The sequence below is a fragment of the Lepidochelys kempii genome, chromosome 6 (genome assembly GCF_965140285.1).
Source record: "Lepidochelys kempii isolate rLepKem1 chromosome 6, rLepKem1.hap1, whole genome shotgun sequence".
Taxonomy (NCBI): Eukaryota; Metazoa; Chordata; order Testudines; family Cheloniidae; genus Lepidochelys; species Lepidochelys kempii.
In genome coordinates this window covers 3969221-3986355 of record NC_136385.1, presented here as the reverse complement: position 1 = coordinate 3986355, position 17135 = coordinate 3969221, and the positions used below count along the sequence as shown (strand labels likewise).

Genomic DNA, 17135 nt, shown 5'->3' with positions numbered 1-17135 from the left:
TGCTCTAACATGTTGTTATGTATGGGATAAAGCCCCTTCTTGTCTGTCTTGTGCGGATTACAATTTTTAGTTTATTTAGAACTTAAGCCGATCTTGCTTTACTTGCACTGAGTAGAACTTGATCTTATTGGGGCCACTGCTATGAGTAAGTGCTAGTCAATGTGAGCAAGGATCATAGACTCATGCCTGCAGTGACCTGGTTTGATCTGTCATGGCTTTGGACACAATGGGCCAAATATAGCCCTGGCATAAAATAATGTTGCTAGAAATGAGGGGGAGGGATAGCTCAGTGGTTTGAGCATTGGCTTGCTAAACCCAGGGTTGTGAGTTCAATCTTTGAGGGGGCCATGTAGGGTTCTGGGGCAAAAATTGGGGATTGGTCCTGCTTTGAGCAAGGCGGTTGGACGCGATGACCTCCTGAGATCCCTTCCAACCCTGATATTCTATGATTCTATGAATTTGGCCTGAAAGTCAAGATATTGAAAGGGGGAAAAAAGGGAAAGAGTAAATGCTATTGTCCAGCACTGGTTATGCCAGTAATGTTCATATTGACATAATTCTCCAAAGTTTGGAGAACTTTGTAGACAGCATGCATTATTATGGATTATAATAAGCTGCTCATTAAAACATTGTTTTTTGAGCAGTTCTGTCATTATCTAATTAGGTGAGCAAACATATTGGGAATGGTTAGGAAAACAACATATGAGTCATGATACAGAAATAATGTCAATATTAACACTTGCTCTGCCAGAGTAATGAAGAAGTAAACCTATTTGTAGTGTAACTGAAGTTAAGACAATTTGCCAAGACAATTTGTACAGTGGCACCTTCACCCAGAGAACAGCTGTGTATAAATAAAATAGCTACCCCTTCTCATTCAAATCAATCTGAAAAAACTATACCAGCCCCCTTGTCATTCATTAAGGACCAGAGCCGTTGACCATTGGGCTCAATGGAGTCTCTCCAGTGCACATTAGTTCAGCACCATAGGTCTCAGTCCTGGACATTTTTATGGGAGTGCTTCAATTTACTTCTTTATCTTCTCTCCAACCCATGAAAGAGTTTCTCTGGTGATCATGAAATTATATCAAGGGTCTGCTTTGTTTGGCTTTCTTTGGACTTTGTAAACCCTGAGACAGATTCATCCCAGAAGTAACTCCATTGACTTGCGAGTATGATGTGGGGACAGATAAAGGGTATATGTAGTCCAATCAATTTATAAAGATGTACGATTGTGATGTACAAGTACCCGTTATGAAGTACTGGTGTGATGGGGCTATCAATATTCATAGCACTAGCAAGCTTGCTCACACACTGACATTTGAATATTCATATGCTCTGGTTAGCCCAGGGAAGTTTTCTCTGAATCATCAGTCACTTAAATCCACTTCTTGTGCTCCTAGGAATACTACTTATGATTTTTCCATATATGTGCAAAATGGAATGAAGCTATACTGCCATAACATGAAAAGACATCAAAGTTACTCTATTGATTAACGTCATGATGTTCTTAAACTGGCAATGGGAGTTCCAGTTAATGTTGCATGGGCAATGCTCATTCTGGTATTTCCTAACTTGAGAGTGCCTGACTTTGCAGCTTTTTGGTTCTTTGTGCATTTCCTAATTTTTATGGCTTACTTTACTGATGAGACCAACCTTTATGACAAAGGGTTTTTTTGGTGTGTGCATGATGTATCCATGATTTATCTGTCCAGTATCAATAGTGTGTGCTTTACAAGGCAGAAAAAGTAAGGACACTCCCTAATTCAAAGACCCTCTGGTCGAAGGAAGACTGAAAAATACAAAGAAAGCAGGGTATATAAGAACTAGCAATTTCTTTTTCTTTTGATGAATAATCATTATTACTATTAAAGAAAGGGTGGTGCATTGGGGAACTTGCGTGGTGAGGATGTTCCATGCAGAGGAAGCAATTTGAAAACACACAGGGAATGGAATGGGAGAAAGAAACACATGGTATTGGTGCTAGCTGGTAAAGCAGAAAGTGAGGGAGATAATGTAGAAAAGACCTAGATTTTTGATTATGGCCTGTCCCTGTAAATAGCCCTGTACTGGGGTGGTTTGGCATTTTAAGGAGTGGAGGCCTGAGCTCAGCCAACCCTAGCGGCTAAGAAGGCCCACCTGAAAACGGATCAGTGGATTCTCTTACTGATCAGCTGGTAGCACAAGAGAAAGTGTCTGAGAGAGTTGCAGGAGCTGCAGAGAAAGGAAGGAGCAGCAAGGAAGGCTAGAGACAGAGAGTTTGGCAATAACCTTGGAGGAAAGACCCCGAGAGCAGAGACTAAGGCCAGCAGTAAAATTGTCTTATACTCTTATGCTTCTTTTTGTTTGTTGTCTCTTGGAAATAGGGTGACCAGACAGCACATGTGAAAAATCGGGACAGGGGTGAGGAGTAATAGGAGCTCTTAGAAGAAAAAGACCCAAGAATCGGGACTGTCCCTATAGAATCCAGACATCTGGTCACCCTACTTGAAAAATAAATAAAACCTGGCTGGAAGGGCCGGCGAGACTGATCTGTTGTGAGTACAGCTGTGGAGCCTGGAGGAGGGAGAGATGGATGGCAGAGTTCTGCAGGACCACTCAGGCCACCAGGGGGTGCTTGGGAGGAGGTCATGAGCAGGGGAGGAGTGGGGTTTTGGAGGAGATGCTCTACAACAGGGCCAAACGGGAACCCTGAATTTGTGCACCCACCAGCTTTCCTGGTGTTTCAAGTTCTAGACTCCAACCGGTCGGAAGGTGACTGTTCAGAACCATCCATAAGTCACATTTAATTAGTTTGCGAAGTTTCACAGACACAAGGTCATGTTCCCAGAGTTCAAATACATTGGAAAACCAACATTGTACATTGCAAATGGCACCCTAGGTCGGCAAAGAGAATGGAACATGGCAGGTACCATTGTAGGAGCAGGGATGCTGCATGCCGGGGACCAAGTCATGCTCTCCGCCACACTCTTACAGCCCCTTGGGAATCAGTGATGAGAATGATGGGGTCTAAGTTAGCTGTTACCACTCAAGGAAGTGATCTCAGAGTCATTGTGGACAGTTCTCTGAAAACATCCACTCAATGTGAAGCTGCAGTCAAAAAAGAGAACAGACTGGTGGGAATAAGTAAAAAAGGGATAGATAATAGGACAAAAAATATCATCTTGCCTCTCTATTAATCCATGGTACGGCCACATCTTGAATACTGTGTGCAAATGTGGTCGCCCCATCTCAAAAAAAAGATATATTGGAATTGGAAAAGATTCAGAAAAGGGCAACAAAAATGATTAAGTGTATGGAACGGCTTCCATATGAAGAGAGATTAATAAGACGGGAGCTTTTCAGCTTGAACAAGAGGTGACTAAGGGGGGATATGATTGAGGTCAATACAATCATGACTGGTGTACAGAAAGTAGTTAAGAAAGTGTTGTTTACAACTTCTGATAACACACGAACTAGGGGTCACCAAATGAAATAAATAGGCAGCAGGTTTAATATAAATAAAAGGAAGTATTTCTTCACACAATGCACAGTCAACCTGTGGAACTCCTTGCCAGAAGATATTGTGAAAGCCAAGACTATTACAGGGTTCAAAAAAGAACTAGATACACTCATGGAGGATTGGTCCATCATTGGTCAGGTGTGGTATCTATGAGAAAGGACACACACACACCACACCAAAGGCATCCCGATGGCTCGGTTATAGGAATGTTCTTATTGATAATGGTAACCATTTTCTACATCTGTTTGAGCCACATCACTAGACACTTATTGAGGGGTGACATCTTATTCCTGCAGTAGTGAATGGGACAGCTCATGTGGATCAGCATTCCCCAACATAAGTAAGGTATTTGCGATGTGTGTAAAGGACATATATGGCTCCAGCTACTGCAATGATTGAGTATCTCACAACCTTCTAATGACTGTGTCCTCAGAACACCTCTGTGAAATAAGGAAGTGCTATTAACCCCATTTTACAGAATTTCAAATGAGGGGCTAAGTGACTTGTCCAAGGTCACACAGCAAATCTGTGGTAGAGATAGGAATTTAACTCGTCTTCCAAATTACAACTAGCGCCCAGACTGCTGGCCCTTCCTGTTTGGCCTTTTGCTCTCAGTATTGATCAAAGTATCATAGATATAAAATCAAAGGATCTTAGCAGGAGCCTGGCAGGTGGTTGAAACTTGCCCGTAATTCAATGTTCTCACTTTTACAGTCATGACTGGAGGTGCAAACTGGGACCAGAGCCCCATTGTGCTGAACACACAGCCACACCACAGTGACTCACTAACTCTCTGAGGACATGTCTACACTGCAGTGTAAGCCCTGGGCTAGTAGAAGTCACATTTGCAGAGCCTGAGTTTGTTAAGGTCGGGTTTGAGAATCTACACTCATTTGTAACCCCAGGTTAGGGATTGTTGTATCCTGGGTCCCAAACTGGGGCTCCAGCATCTACACGGCATTATGTGATCCCCATTTCAACCACCTATATCCCAGAGTTCCTACCATGCTTCCAAAATGTGACCACTCTAAACTCTTTGTTCGTGGTGCAGTGTGGACAAAGAAACTCAGCCTTCGGGATAGTTTTGGCTGACTCCCAGAGCAGGAGTCCAGAGGGGCTGCGTCTACACTGCAAGCCAATAAAGAACGTAAACCCTGGGTCTTAGCTTGACTCAGGCTCAGACCTTCTATCACTTTGGGGTCCTTGGACCCAGGCTTTGAGCCCTTGGTTAGTGCAATTTATGTGGAGATGGAAGGGGGCTTGAGTTGACTTGAGCATGAGTTCCAACCGTGGGCTTAGCTTGCAGTGTGGACGTACCCTGAGGTGACTGGTGCTTCAGGTATTCACTGTTGTAATTTGTCATGCCCAAAAGTTTCAGAAATGGCCAGTGACTTTAGTGCCCAACTTCAGTCCCCTCAATCCCTCGTTTCCAGAAATAAAAGATCCATCACTCTAGCTGAAGTCAAGGGGAGCTGCAAGTACTCAGCGCTTAGGAAAATAGGGCCCAAGGTCTTTTACATTGAGATCCCAATAATGGTGGCATTCACCAACAATGACTATTCTTGAAAATGTGCCTGTATGTGTTTGGTCACCTAAACTACCTGGTCTTTAATTGCGACTCCTAAACTCACAAAGAGTTGTGTGCATGTGTGTGGGGTGGGGGCGGGGGAGATTTTGGGTGTGAGTACTGACAAAATATTATATCTGAGTGAGCACTCATGACATTCTCCCTTTCAACAGACATGGTTTTCAATGTAATTACACACACTCAAATGCCTCCCAGAAAACAGATGAGTTGGGCTGTGGATCTGATTGAAGCAAAATCACAAAATTTATTTGAACAAATACCTGTCAATGTTTTTGGAGTATCAAACCAATCCTGGTTATTGCTTATGAATCCATTGTTGCAGTGTCAACTTTTCCCTATTATTCAGTAATTCTAAACAATATTCGAATCACACTATTACATCTTACACTGAAAAATCAATTTCAAAATATTTTACTATAGGTACAGTGGAGCCAAACCATCATTTAATAACTGACATGGCCTTTTTATGCACATAAGGTGTCTACTCAGAAAAGCATCTCTGTCTGAGGCAGCACTTAAATACATTTAACTTTACACATATGGTTACGTCCCACTGAAGTCAAAGGGAGACATACTTAAACATGTGCTTATGGACTTTCTGAATCAGAGCACATGGCCTAGTTTACACTAAGGGAACAGGTCAATCGAAGCTACATAATTTAAGTTTTGTTAGTAGTGTCACTCAAATAGACATAGCCTAGATCTACTTACTGCGGGGTCCACACTTTACTGAGTCTACAGAAGAAACTCTCCTGTTGACTCTCCTTACTCATCTCATTCTGTTGGAGTACCAGTATCAATGGGAGAGTAATCAGGGTCGATCCAGTGAGTCTTCACTAGACCTGCTAAATTGTCCCCCAGTGGATCGATCGCCACAGCATTGATCCACCTCATAGTGGAAAAAAGCCCTATGTGTGCAGAGCAGCCGTTGAATGATTTGGTTGTCCTATTATGACACCCTTTGGGGGAAAATGGGCCCTCAATTTTGTCTCTATTGCTCTCCTCAGTGCATCCATCACATCCTTGTTCCTCAAGCTGTAGACGAGGGGGTTCAGCATGGGGATCACCACCGTGTAGAACACGGAGGCCGTTTTGTCTGTGTCCAGCATGTAGCTGGCGCTGGGTCGGAAGTACATGAAGACAATTGTCCCGTGAAACATGGAGACGGCCGTCAGGTGGGAGGTGCAGGTGGAGAAGGCTTTGCACCTGCCGTCGGTGGGGCGAATCTGCAGCACAGTTGCAATAATTAAGATGTATGAGATGAGGATGGTCCCAATGCTGATCACCTCTATCAGACTGCCAAAGAGGAAAACAAATAGCTCGTTGACATAGGTGCCAGAAGTGGAGAGCTTTAGAAGCGGGTTGATATCACAGAAAAAATGATTCAGGAGATTGGAGTGGCAGTAGGATAATCTTAGCAAACCGCTCGTGTGTATCACAGAGTTCAGGAAGGCCCATAGATATGAACCAGCCGCCAGCCGCAGGCAGTGCTTTGGTGACATGATGACTGTGTACAGCAGCGGGTTACAGATGGCTACATAACGGTCGTACGCCATTACTGCCAGCAGAAGGCACTCAGAGATGACAAACAATATGAAGCTAAAATATTGGATGATGCAAGCTGTGTAGGAAATAGCTTTCCTCTCGGCTAAGAAGCTCATCAGCATCTTGGGAGTGATGACTGTGGAGTAACAGGCATCCACGAGGGACAAATTCTTGAGGAAGAAGTACATGGGGGTGTGAAGTCGGGGGTCGATCCTGATTAAAACCATCATTCCCAGATTCCACACCAGGGTGATACCATAGATCACTAGGAACATCGCAAAGAGGGGGACCTGCAGCTCCAGACGATCTGTCAGTCCTGTGAGAATGAACTCGGTCACTGTCGTACAATTTCCTCCCGCCATTCATTCAGCTTTGGGTGCTCGCTGCGGGATCAACCACAAAGGAAGGCATTAGTTCTCATGCGAATGGTGTATGCTAATATAAAGAACTGTGGTCATATGCACAGAGACCCTTTGAGTCGTGGAATGGAACCTGTAACAACTGATGGGAAAACCCAGAACTCCTTCACTTCTTCTGAGGGAAAAAAAAAATTCCTTTATCTCTAGGAAAGTGCATAACCCTGCCATTTAGTCTGATTTACACATTTTGACCCTGATTCGGCTGATATTTTAATTTCACTGATCAGTGTAGACTTAGGATCCGTGGATCTCCAGTATACCTGGGAACAATAACATGTATAGGAGGAAGACACAGTTTGCATCACACTGTCTGGTTATTGGGTGACAGTTTCCAGCACCTAAATTTGCCTTTGTGTTTTTAAATCATTGGCGACCAGGCAGTACACAGGATACACATGCATTCATTGAGGAAATATTTCAAAAATGGAACTTCCAAATGTATCCCTTCTGGACACTACAGCAATGCTGACTAAGTTCTGCAGCTTCTTGTTCTTTGGCTGCTGAAAAATTACCACTCATACACTTCTAATGATCAGACTAAAAGTGTGTAGCCGGGGTGAATATTTGTGAGAAAATTAACAACAGTGAACATATTTTCAGAAACGTATATTTATTAGAAGAAAAAAATATTGTCTGAATAGATTTATCTTTTAACCTGTCTTTATAGAGATAAGAATAATAATATTCTATTATGATTAGTGAGTTGGGATCAAACTGCCTGTAAACCTGTTTCATCCTATGTCAATATCCTCAATGCACCTCTTTCCTCAGCCCGTGTCACAATAGTGATTGCCAAATCATATAATCGCTAATTGTATTTAGCTCATGTCACACATTCCAGTTTGTGAAATTATGAGATTGTTGTGGGTCTCATTAATAACACCCCTGGCAAGGTAAAAGGTAGAGAACATCGAGTGATCAGCAGGTATGTATGTGTGGTATGTTTATTGTGGCCAAAGATGAAGAAAAAGTGCGTGCATGTGTGTGTGTGTGTGTGTGTGTGTGTGTGTGTGTGTGTACATATTTACACACATGCCGTACATAGACACACGTGTCATTTATTTCTTTACCCACTCTTTGGCTTTGGCCAAATAGCATGCCAGTCAGTCGGCATTCAGACAAATATTACAAAGAAAATGATTATTCAACTTCAAAGGCAGCTTGGTTAATGTGCAGTTCTACAGAAGGTACCAAGGAAGAAGGACTTGACTTCTTTCATCAAATGTGTCCAAGCAAAGAACCATAGGTCATTTAGGGCTTCATCCTGCATGGATCTTGCCTCAGTCCAGCAGAACATTTAGGCAGCTGCATTATCTTTTCATACAATCATAGAAACGTAGGGCCTGAAGAGGTCATCTAGCCCATCCCCTACCGCTTCTAAACCTTTCATCATTTTTGTTGCTGTCCTCTGGGCTGTCTCCAACCTATCTCCATCTTTCCTGTAGTGGAGCACCCAGAATTTTAAGCATGTTGATTTCAACGGGGCTTCTTACATTCTTAAAGTTGCTTCAAGTTAAGCATGTTCTTACGTTTCTTTGGACTGGGGGCAGCGTGCTCAGTACCTTACTGGTTTGAGCTTGTATTATGGGTGAGCTGAGAAGTTGGGAAATGTCTGTAGATCCTAGGAGTGCTGTTAAGCAGAATTACAAAGAAACTGGAGGGATCTGACAGCTTTATATAGCATAGTATATGGATCTGGATGCTTAAGGGATACTAACATCATGCTTCAGGGCTTAAATGAATCTCTAACTATTAGAGTTCAGGGCGAGATGCGGGGAAGGGCTGATTATGCCATGTCTCACTATTGAAGGTCATTAAACCTTCTTTTGAAACATCTGGTACTAGCCACTATCAGAGACAAGACACCAGATGGAGTTCAGCTCTGTTCCAATCTGGCAATTACTGTGTGTTTATTCAGTGTTTCATAAAAAGACCGGTGAAGCCAAATGCCCCTGCAGACCAAATTCCTTCTCAAGAGAGACTCTGAACCAGAGATCAGATAGCTTAATAGAAATTTGCTATAATGTAACTATTTCCTACCCCCACTTTTAAAGGAAGAGCAGGATTGATGCTAAAAGAGCTCTCCTGCCTGTTCATACAGCTCAGATCTATCTATCTATCTGCAAGCAAAAAGTTCTCTCAAAAGAGGCTGTCGAATTCCCCTTTATATAATTCAAGGAAAGATGGAGTTAAAAACATCAGAGAAAAGAGGAATGTAAACACATTCTACATAATGCTCAGCAGAGCAACTGAGCTGGCCATATCACTGAAAGCCCATTCAATTCACGGAAATGATTTCTTTTCATTGGACTCACCTCACCACAACCAAACCTCCACACAGCAGTCAGAGAAAGAGCTGAGCCTTACACTGTGCCTTGAAAACGCAGAGTTTTGACCTGTGTACCCAGGGAAATGACCTCCAGGTTTAGAAGAGCCCCCAGTGAGAATGCTCGACCATCACTCCCCACATATTTAATCTTGGCCACACTGAAGTCTGTGGCAAATTTCCCATTAGTTTCAATGACCCAGGATTTCTTCTTAGGTGTAATATCCCCTGCAATTTAGTGGACAGCTGTATTGGGAAACATCTGTGCTTGGGCTGAGTTTCTCATGACAGAGAACATGTCAATAATCCACTCAGAAAGTCACCCAAGGTACGGATTATGAGAGAGAAGTCGTGTGAAAGACTCAGAACAATCTCCTTTCTGTTCCCACATCTTCTGATGTCCTCACCAGAGAGCAGTACCCCTTCAAGACTATAATTTTATCCTGAAAGAAAAATATGTCTGCATTTCAGATTCAAATAATCAACAAGTTGACTTCTGGACATTTCTGTCTTGGGCAAGGTGACCTGAAAAGAGTTATTTCCTGATTTAAAAACAAAAGGAGATTTCAGTTCTATTGTAATGGTAATAATGTTCACTCCTACCTTCTGAGAGATGTTGTCTTTCTTGATTTCAAAGTATAGGATGGAAGTGTGTTTATATTTGGCATAGTATTGTTTTGGGAGAGAATCCCTCTAGCACTTTTTAGCTCTGATCATCAAGACAAGCATGGGCAGACTCATTAAAATATACCATATTTCTCTTGGGGACAGGGGATAATCACATGTAGATGCATTATCTTTAAAAGTTTTGCAAAGGTTTTTGCCACTGAGGAGATATGGGCTCTGTGGCTTATGTAGAACCCACCCCCTTGCTCCCTGATCCAGCGCCTGTCATACGAGGCAGGTTGGAGCAATCCAGGAGAAGGTCAAGGTATGGCCAGCCTGTACTATTATGTGGTTACACTGTGCTGGTGTAATGGTCCTGAGTAGGTTTAACATCATTCTCATCATTGATTGCCAAGGGGCTGTAACAGCGTGGCAGAGAGCATGACTTGTTCCCTAGTATGCAGCAAGCCTGGTCCAGCAATGGTACCTGCCATGTTCCATTCTTTTTGCCAGCCCAGGGTGCTACATGCAATGCATGATGCTGGTTTTCCAATTTATTTGAACTCTGGGAGCATGACCTTGTGCCTGTGAAACTTTGCAGCCCAATTAAATGTGACTTATGGATGGTTCTGAGCAGCCGCCTTCCGACCAGGTTGGAGTTTAGAACTTGAAACATCAGGAACGCTGTTGGGTGCACAAATTCAGGGTTCCCATTTGGCCCTGTTGTAGACCAGTCACCTCCCGCCAAACCCCACTCCTCCCCTGCTCATGACCTTCTCCCAAGCATCCCCTAGTGGCCTGAGTCTATCTGTACCACCCTACCATCCATCTCTCCCTCCTCCAGTCTCCACAGTTGCACTCACAACAGATCAGTCTCACTGGCCCTTCCAGCCAGGTTTTATTTATTTTCCAACAGACAACGAACCAAAAGGAGAATAACAGCATATGGCAATTTTGCTGCTGGCCTTAACCTTGAAGGAAAGACCCCAAGAGCAGAGACTATTGCCAGACTCTGTCTCTAGCCTTCCTTGCTGCTCCTTCCTTTCTCTGCAGCTCCTGCAGTTCTCTCAGCCACTTCCTCCTCTGCTGCCAGATGATCAGTAAGAGAATCAGCTGATCCGTGTTCAGGTGGGCCTTCTTAGCAGCTAAGGTTGGTTGAGCTAAGGCCTCCAGTCCTTAAAATGCCAAGCCACCTCATTACAGGGCTATTTACGGGGACAGGCCATAATCAACAGTCTAGTCTTTTTCTACATCACCACCCTCCCTTTCTGCTTTACCAGTGCAGATAGCAGCAATACCATGGGTGTTTCTTTCTCTCATTCCCATTCTTCGTGTGTTTCCATATGGTTCCCTCTGCATGGAACATCCTCACCACACAAGTTCCCCAATGCACCACCCTTTCTTTAATAATAAATAATAATAATTAATAATAAATGACTTCAAATGAAAGAGAGAAAAAGATATTCCCAGTCCTTACACATCCTGGTTTCTTTGTATGTGTCCGTCTTCCTTAGATCATAAGGTCTTTGTATTAGGGAGTATCTTTAGTTTTTCTGTCTTGTAAAGTACACACTATTGACAATGAAGGGACAAATAACAGATATGACACAAACAAAAAAATACCCTTTGTCATAAAAGGTTGTTCTCATCAGTGTTGTAAGCCATAAAAAATAGAAAATACACAAAGGATAAAAAGGTTTCAAAGTCAAGCACTTTCAAGTTAGGAAATACCAGAATGAGCGTTGCCCACACAACATTAACTCTGCAATAAATGAGGCAGGGATCCTACAGACAACAGACTCCTTCAATACACAGCCCCAGAGCAGAAAATCTTGTGGACTGAATAAGGCAGGGGTCCTGACGGGAAAAAATAACATGGGATCATGTAATTAAAATCTGCATCATCACGCAAATGCACAAGACGACTGAATTAAGGGTGCCAGGACAACACTTATTGGACATTTGCTAACCTGAGAATGCTAAAAGTTGTAATTTTTTAATCCTTTTTAAAACCTTGACTTTGTATATCCAAATTATTTAATGGCTTAATTTATTGATGAAAGCTAAACTAAGAAACATTAAATGAAGGGCTTTGGGTTTGTTAATTTCCTTAGTTTTTTTAATAGAAAGAAAAAACTCTTATATAAGTGCTGTTTAAACAATGAACCTCTTATTCATCTGTTGTTTTCAGTATATATTTTATTGCCATTCTTATCTTTGTGAAGCTCCCTTTTCACCACTCAGTGCTGTGCTGAAAACAGTATTGAAAGTAATTAAATTAAACTATATTAAAACAAAACTCATTTTATGCAGCTTGAGTTTCAGTGAAAGTTCTAAGCTATAACCCTGAATGTGTAAGAAGCAGATAAACAATATCCAAGTAAAAGAGCAGGAATTTTGCATCTTATTTTCACCTAGCCCTTACTAAGGAAAGGAACAAACACTGGCCCTTTGAGAAGAAACACTGTACCGTACCACAGGACAAACCCAAATGAGCCCAGCAGGCGGCTGTCCTGCTTATCCAAATCTGGTCCTGTTTCATTACAAACTGCCTTTCTGTGATGATGTTCTGGTCATAAGGGGGCAAGCAGTTGTCACAGGTAGCTGTTGCCATGGCAGCCAGGGGCGAGTCATTCTCCCCAGGTGTGACAAGGAGCTGGAGGCAGGGAGCGCTGAGTGGTGGATTATCTCTGATGTCACATTGCTACTGCTCAGGCAGCACCAGTGGGCAGCAAATGTGCAGTGTGTGTGTGGGGGGGTGTGGAAATAGGTTATCCCAGTGCTCCTGATTCCCCAAATTTCCTAAAGAAACCAACAACATAACACCGAAAGCACACAAGTGATTGTTCCAAACACATACTAATTAGTAGCTGAAATTTGATTCAAATTCCCCATGGCATGTTTAGAACTCAGTGTTCCAAAACAAGGCGAAACCTTGTAAAACAGAAAATTTGGATGCTCTGGTGTATTTGTGGTTGTGCTAAAATTGAATACTGCAACTTTACATTTTGGGCGCGGTTCCTGGACCTACTTGCATGGTAGACAGCTCAGTGGGGGCTTAGCAGCAGTCAGTCAGCAGGTACCCAGTGAATTGTGCCTCTCTGTTATAAGCAGTAGCTTATATTGTCTCCCTCTGATTTTGGGGTTCTTATGTGTTATTTTTCTTGCTGGAAGTTTGCAATGTCCCCTACTCTTACTCACACCTTCTTATCAACTGTTTGAAATGGGCCACCCTCATTACCACAACAAAAGTGATTTTCCCTTCCTAGGTATCCTACCCTTAATTCAATTGTCTCGTTAGACTGACCTCCCACTTGGTAAGGCAACACCCATCGTTTCATGTGCTGTGTATTTATACCTGCTACTGTATTTTTCACTCCATGCATGTGATGAAGTGGGTTCTAGTCCATGAAAGCTTATGCCCAAATAAACTTGTTAGTCTCTAAGGTGCCACAAGGACTCCTCGTTGTTTTTGCTGATACAGACTAACATGGCCACCGCTCTGAAAAAAATTGAAAGTTTTCCAGGAGAACATTTGTTTTCAGCTGGGAAATGTTGATTCCTTGAAATTGACACATTCCTTGGGAACACGTCCATCTCAATGACATTTCGTTTGGTGGTGGTCCTGACCAAAATGGGATCGTGGGGGAGTTCAGAGGTTGTTGTAGGGTGGTCACAGCATTGCCACGCTCACTTCCGTGCTGCCTTCAGACCTGGGCTCTGAGGGCAGCAGCCAAGAATCTTTCTGAAGTTAGAGGAGGTTCTAAGATGTGTGAGTGGGTCCCTGCTTCTGAGAGCACCTCAGCTGCGGGCTCCTACTTACTAGTCCCCTGGCAAATTAAGACAAGGGCCAATTTGGTGGCATCCTTAAAAATGGAGCCCTGAGCCCCAGAAGGAAGTGCAAGGGAAGCCCTGAGCCCCAGCTGCACATGCCGGGCAGAAGCCCCGAGCCCAGGCACCTAGAATGCCGGCAGGAGTGGGTAGGGGCATGAAAGTCCTGAGTTCAGCATCCCAGCCCTAGCTGCAAGCACAGGGGTCATAAGCCCTGAGACCAGGCACCCAGAGATGTGGCCAGAGCAGATGTTGCCAAGGCCAAACCCCTGAGCCCAATGCATGGCTGATGCAGTACACTCTCTTCTGCATGCCTCTGGTGTGTCTGATATCCCCAGCCCAGCAGACAAACAGCTAGGAGGACCCTACTGGGTTCTCCTGGCTGGGGGGATTCCAGCAGGACGGGAAGATCGGATTTCACGGGGCAGGGCTACTTGGATCTAGCCAAGAAAGGCACAACGGGAACCAACGGCTGTCAGTTGAAGCCAGAGAAATTCAAATGAGACGTAAGGCACACAGTTTTGACAGTGAGGGAGACTAAACCCTGGAACAAATTACCCAGGGAAGAGGTGGATTCTCTGTTTCCTGGTATCCTCATATCACAACTGGCTATCATTCTGGAAGGTGCCATGGCACCTTTTCGTGAATTACAAGCAATTGGGCTTAATATGGTGGCAAGCGTGTAAAATTTCATCGCCAGTGAAATAGAGGCCGGATTAGGAGATCAAATAGTTTCACAATCTATGTCTGTGTCGAAAACCCAGTGTGGGGTGAGGAATAGACTCTGCTGTTTTACTGGGTGGCCTGCTCGCTCCCCAGAATCAATAATGAGCAAGTGGGGAGATCCAGGGTGCAGCTCAAACATCCAACCGGGCTGGCCAGGGGCAGACATCAGGCCTGCAAGGGAAAGGTGAGTGTGGCAGTGACTTCACAAAGGCCTTTGGCAGGAACTCAACCTATTGGGCAAAGATGATGAGGCGGGTGTGACCCCACAGAGCTCCCTTGACAACAGCCCGGCAGGACAGGGGTGCGGGGCAGGGGGAACCTCGGAGACCCCTGTAGCCTTGCTGCAGCAAGCCTCCATCTCGTGGTCTCTCGGTGAGGACCAAGAGACGGCTGGTGTGGAGGAGATTCTCTGGGATTGTTTTCATTACAGTATTGATTGTGTGGAAAGAAATCGTCATCTGTGTAGAAGGTAAGAAAAAATATAGGCTCTAAGTAGAAGATGGGGGACCCTATCCTAAGCAGATTCAAAGGCATCCCCACCCTCCCAGTGAAAAAGGTTTTCCTAATATCCAAGCCTTCCACACTGCAACTTGAGATGATTCCTCCTTATTCTGTCATCTGCCAGCTCTACAAATTTCATGAGAATCAAACTTTCATGAGCAAAATAATTGAAAAATACAAATACAAAAAACTTGGAGTGAAATCAGTCCATCCTGATCTTTAGTATCTCAGGGTGTGGGCCTCGGAGGCCAGACTGAGACCCTCATTGGCTAGGGACCCCCAGGAAGCCAGTAAAAAAAATCCAGTCCTCTTAGCAATCAAGCCTCCATAATCCAAGGAACACCTGAGGGCTGCGGGAGACAGAGGGGTGCTGAGAATGTCTAACTCATGATTGCAGATACAGAGATGTGTTATTGTATTTGGATGGGGGACAAGTATCAAATCCACCTAGCTTCTTGCCCCAAACAACCATCACTCATTGTCCTTTCGAGTACAAGGGCTCTAACACGTCTGACGTGCTCAAATCTCTTGCTTGCTAGGACTTAGAGAATTTTCTCCATCCCCATGATAGAGAGGGAGAGTGAAAAGAAGTGACCTCTCTTTGGTCACTCACCAAGGTCATGCTGCAGCTAAAAAAGGAAGCATAAGAAAAAAGTTGAATCAAAATGTTTTGAATTTAAAACAGATTTTTTAAACAAAGGAAATTTGAAGTGTGGTTAGTGAACTGAAATCATAAGTTCTGGTCTCCACATGTTTCTAGATTTATGAACCAGTAGATCCATCCCCTCACTCGTAGTTTTTATCCATAGATTGAGGGAGGAAAACAAGTTTGCCTGTATTGTGAACTCCCATTCCTGAATTTCAACGAACTAGTCATTCAACTGAACTCTTTGAATAAACTGAAATAAACTGCACCTTCCAAGGAAGCTACTGCTGTCCAAAGCTGGGTTAGCGTTTCAGCTAACTTTGCTTCCAGGGCCTTAGCTATCACGTCAGTGGTGTGACTTTCTCAAAAACTTGGCAGTGAACATGTTCCAATGAAATAATTTAAAAAGAAGAGGAAAAAATAACATTAAGAGATTGTCATACATTTCTCCCTTAATTTAAAAGTGAGGATTTTTTTTTTGTCAAGCTGGGCCTTACAAATCTCTAAGGATGAAGATTCCACCTCCTCCATAGGTCACACTCAGTGCCAGGGAGACTGGGAATCGAGTCCCGCTGGCACGTCCCAGCTCTGGAAGGGAGTGTTAGTGGTTAGTTAGTGGTTAGTGCGGGAGCCTGGACAAAGGACTCCTGGGCTCCATCCCTGGCTCTATCCCTGACTCCCAGTGCGACCCTGAGGCAGTGGCTTCTCCTGACAAGGCCTCTGTTTCCATCACTGAGGCTGGGGAAACTCCGCTACAGCCCATGGGTCATCACGCTTCCGGAATGTGTGTGAGGTATGAGGAGACCTGGAGATGGGAGGTGTGCGGCTGGTTGTAGGTCAGTGTTGTGAACCCCGGTTGCTAGCCTGGGTTTCTCCATCCCCTGGCAATAAAACATCATCTTGTTTTCACAGCCACTTTTGATCTCCAGGCTTCTACCCCATGCTCTGCTGGCAGGGCATTGGGCAGCACCCTTTCCAGCCCACCTGGGTGCCGGAGATCGAGGAGGAGGGCAAGAGACTAAGCATCGGTGAGTATCTGCCACCCAGAGCTTTTCCATCTAAATCAAGGGAGTGGAGTTCTCCAGAGCCATCCCCAGTATGGTGGGAATGGCCCAGCAAGAGGGCTCCCAGGCCTTCCCTTGCAGGAGATTGTTCCCCACGTCGAGAGTCTTTGGGGAGAGCAGAACCTGCCGGGTGCTGAACACCCACAAATTCAATCAGTGAAATCAGTGGGAACTGAGGGCGACTCCTGCCTCATAGGATGGGCATCTTGAGAACTTTCACTGGAGACTATCTGGGTGCTGCTCTTTCTCTGGCCTGGGAGGGAGCGGGGACTGCTGGGGTGGAGGGAGCTACTTCTCCAAACTAACGGAGAGCCCCAATGCTCTGAAAGAACGAGACTCTCCCGATGTCACAGGGCCCCAGTGGTGAGGGGGGACATCGGG

At 44.2% G+C, this 17135-nt stretch overlaps 1 protein-coding gene across 1 annotated transcript; it reads right to left on the bottom strand.

Moving 5' to 3' along the window:
• Nucleotides 1-5998: 5998 nt before the first annotated feature.
• Nucleotides 5999-6997, bottom strand: LOC140912579 (olfactory receptor-like protein COR4). The gene has a single exon (XM_073347194.2). It carries the CDS (start codon nt 6995-6997, stop codon nt 5999-6001), a length of 999 nt encoding a protein of 332 aa, XP_073203295.2.
• Nucleotides 6998-17135: the final 10138 nt, after the last annotated feature.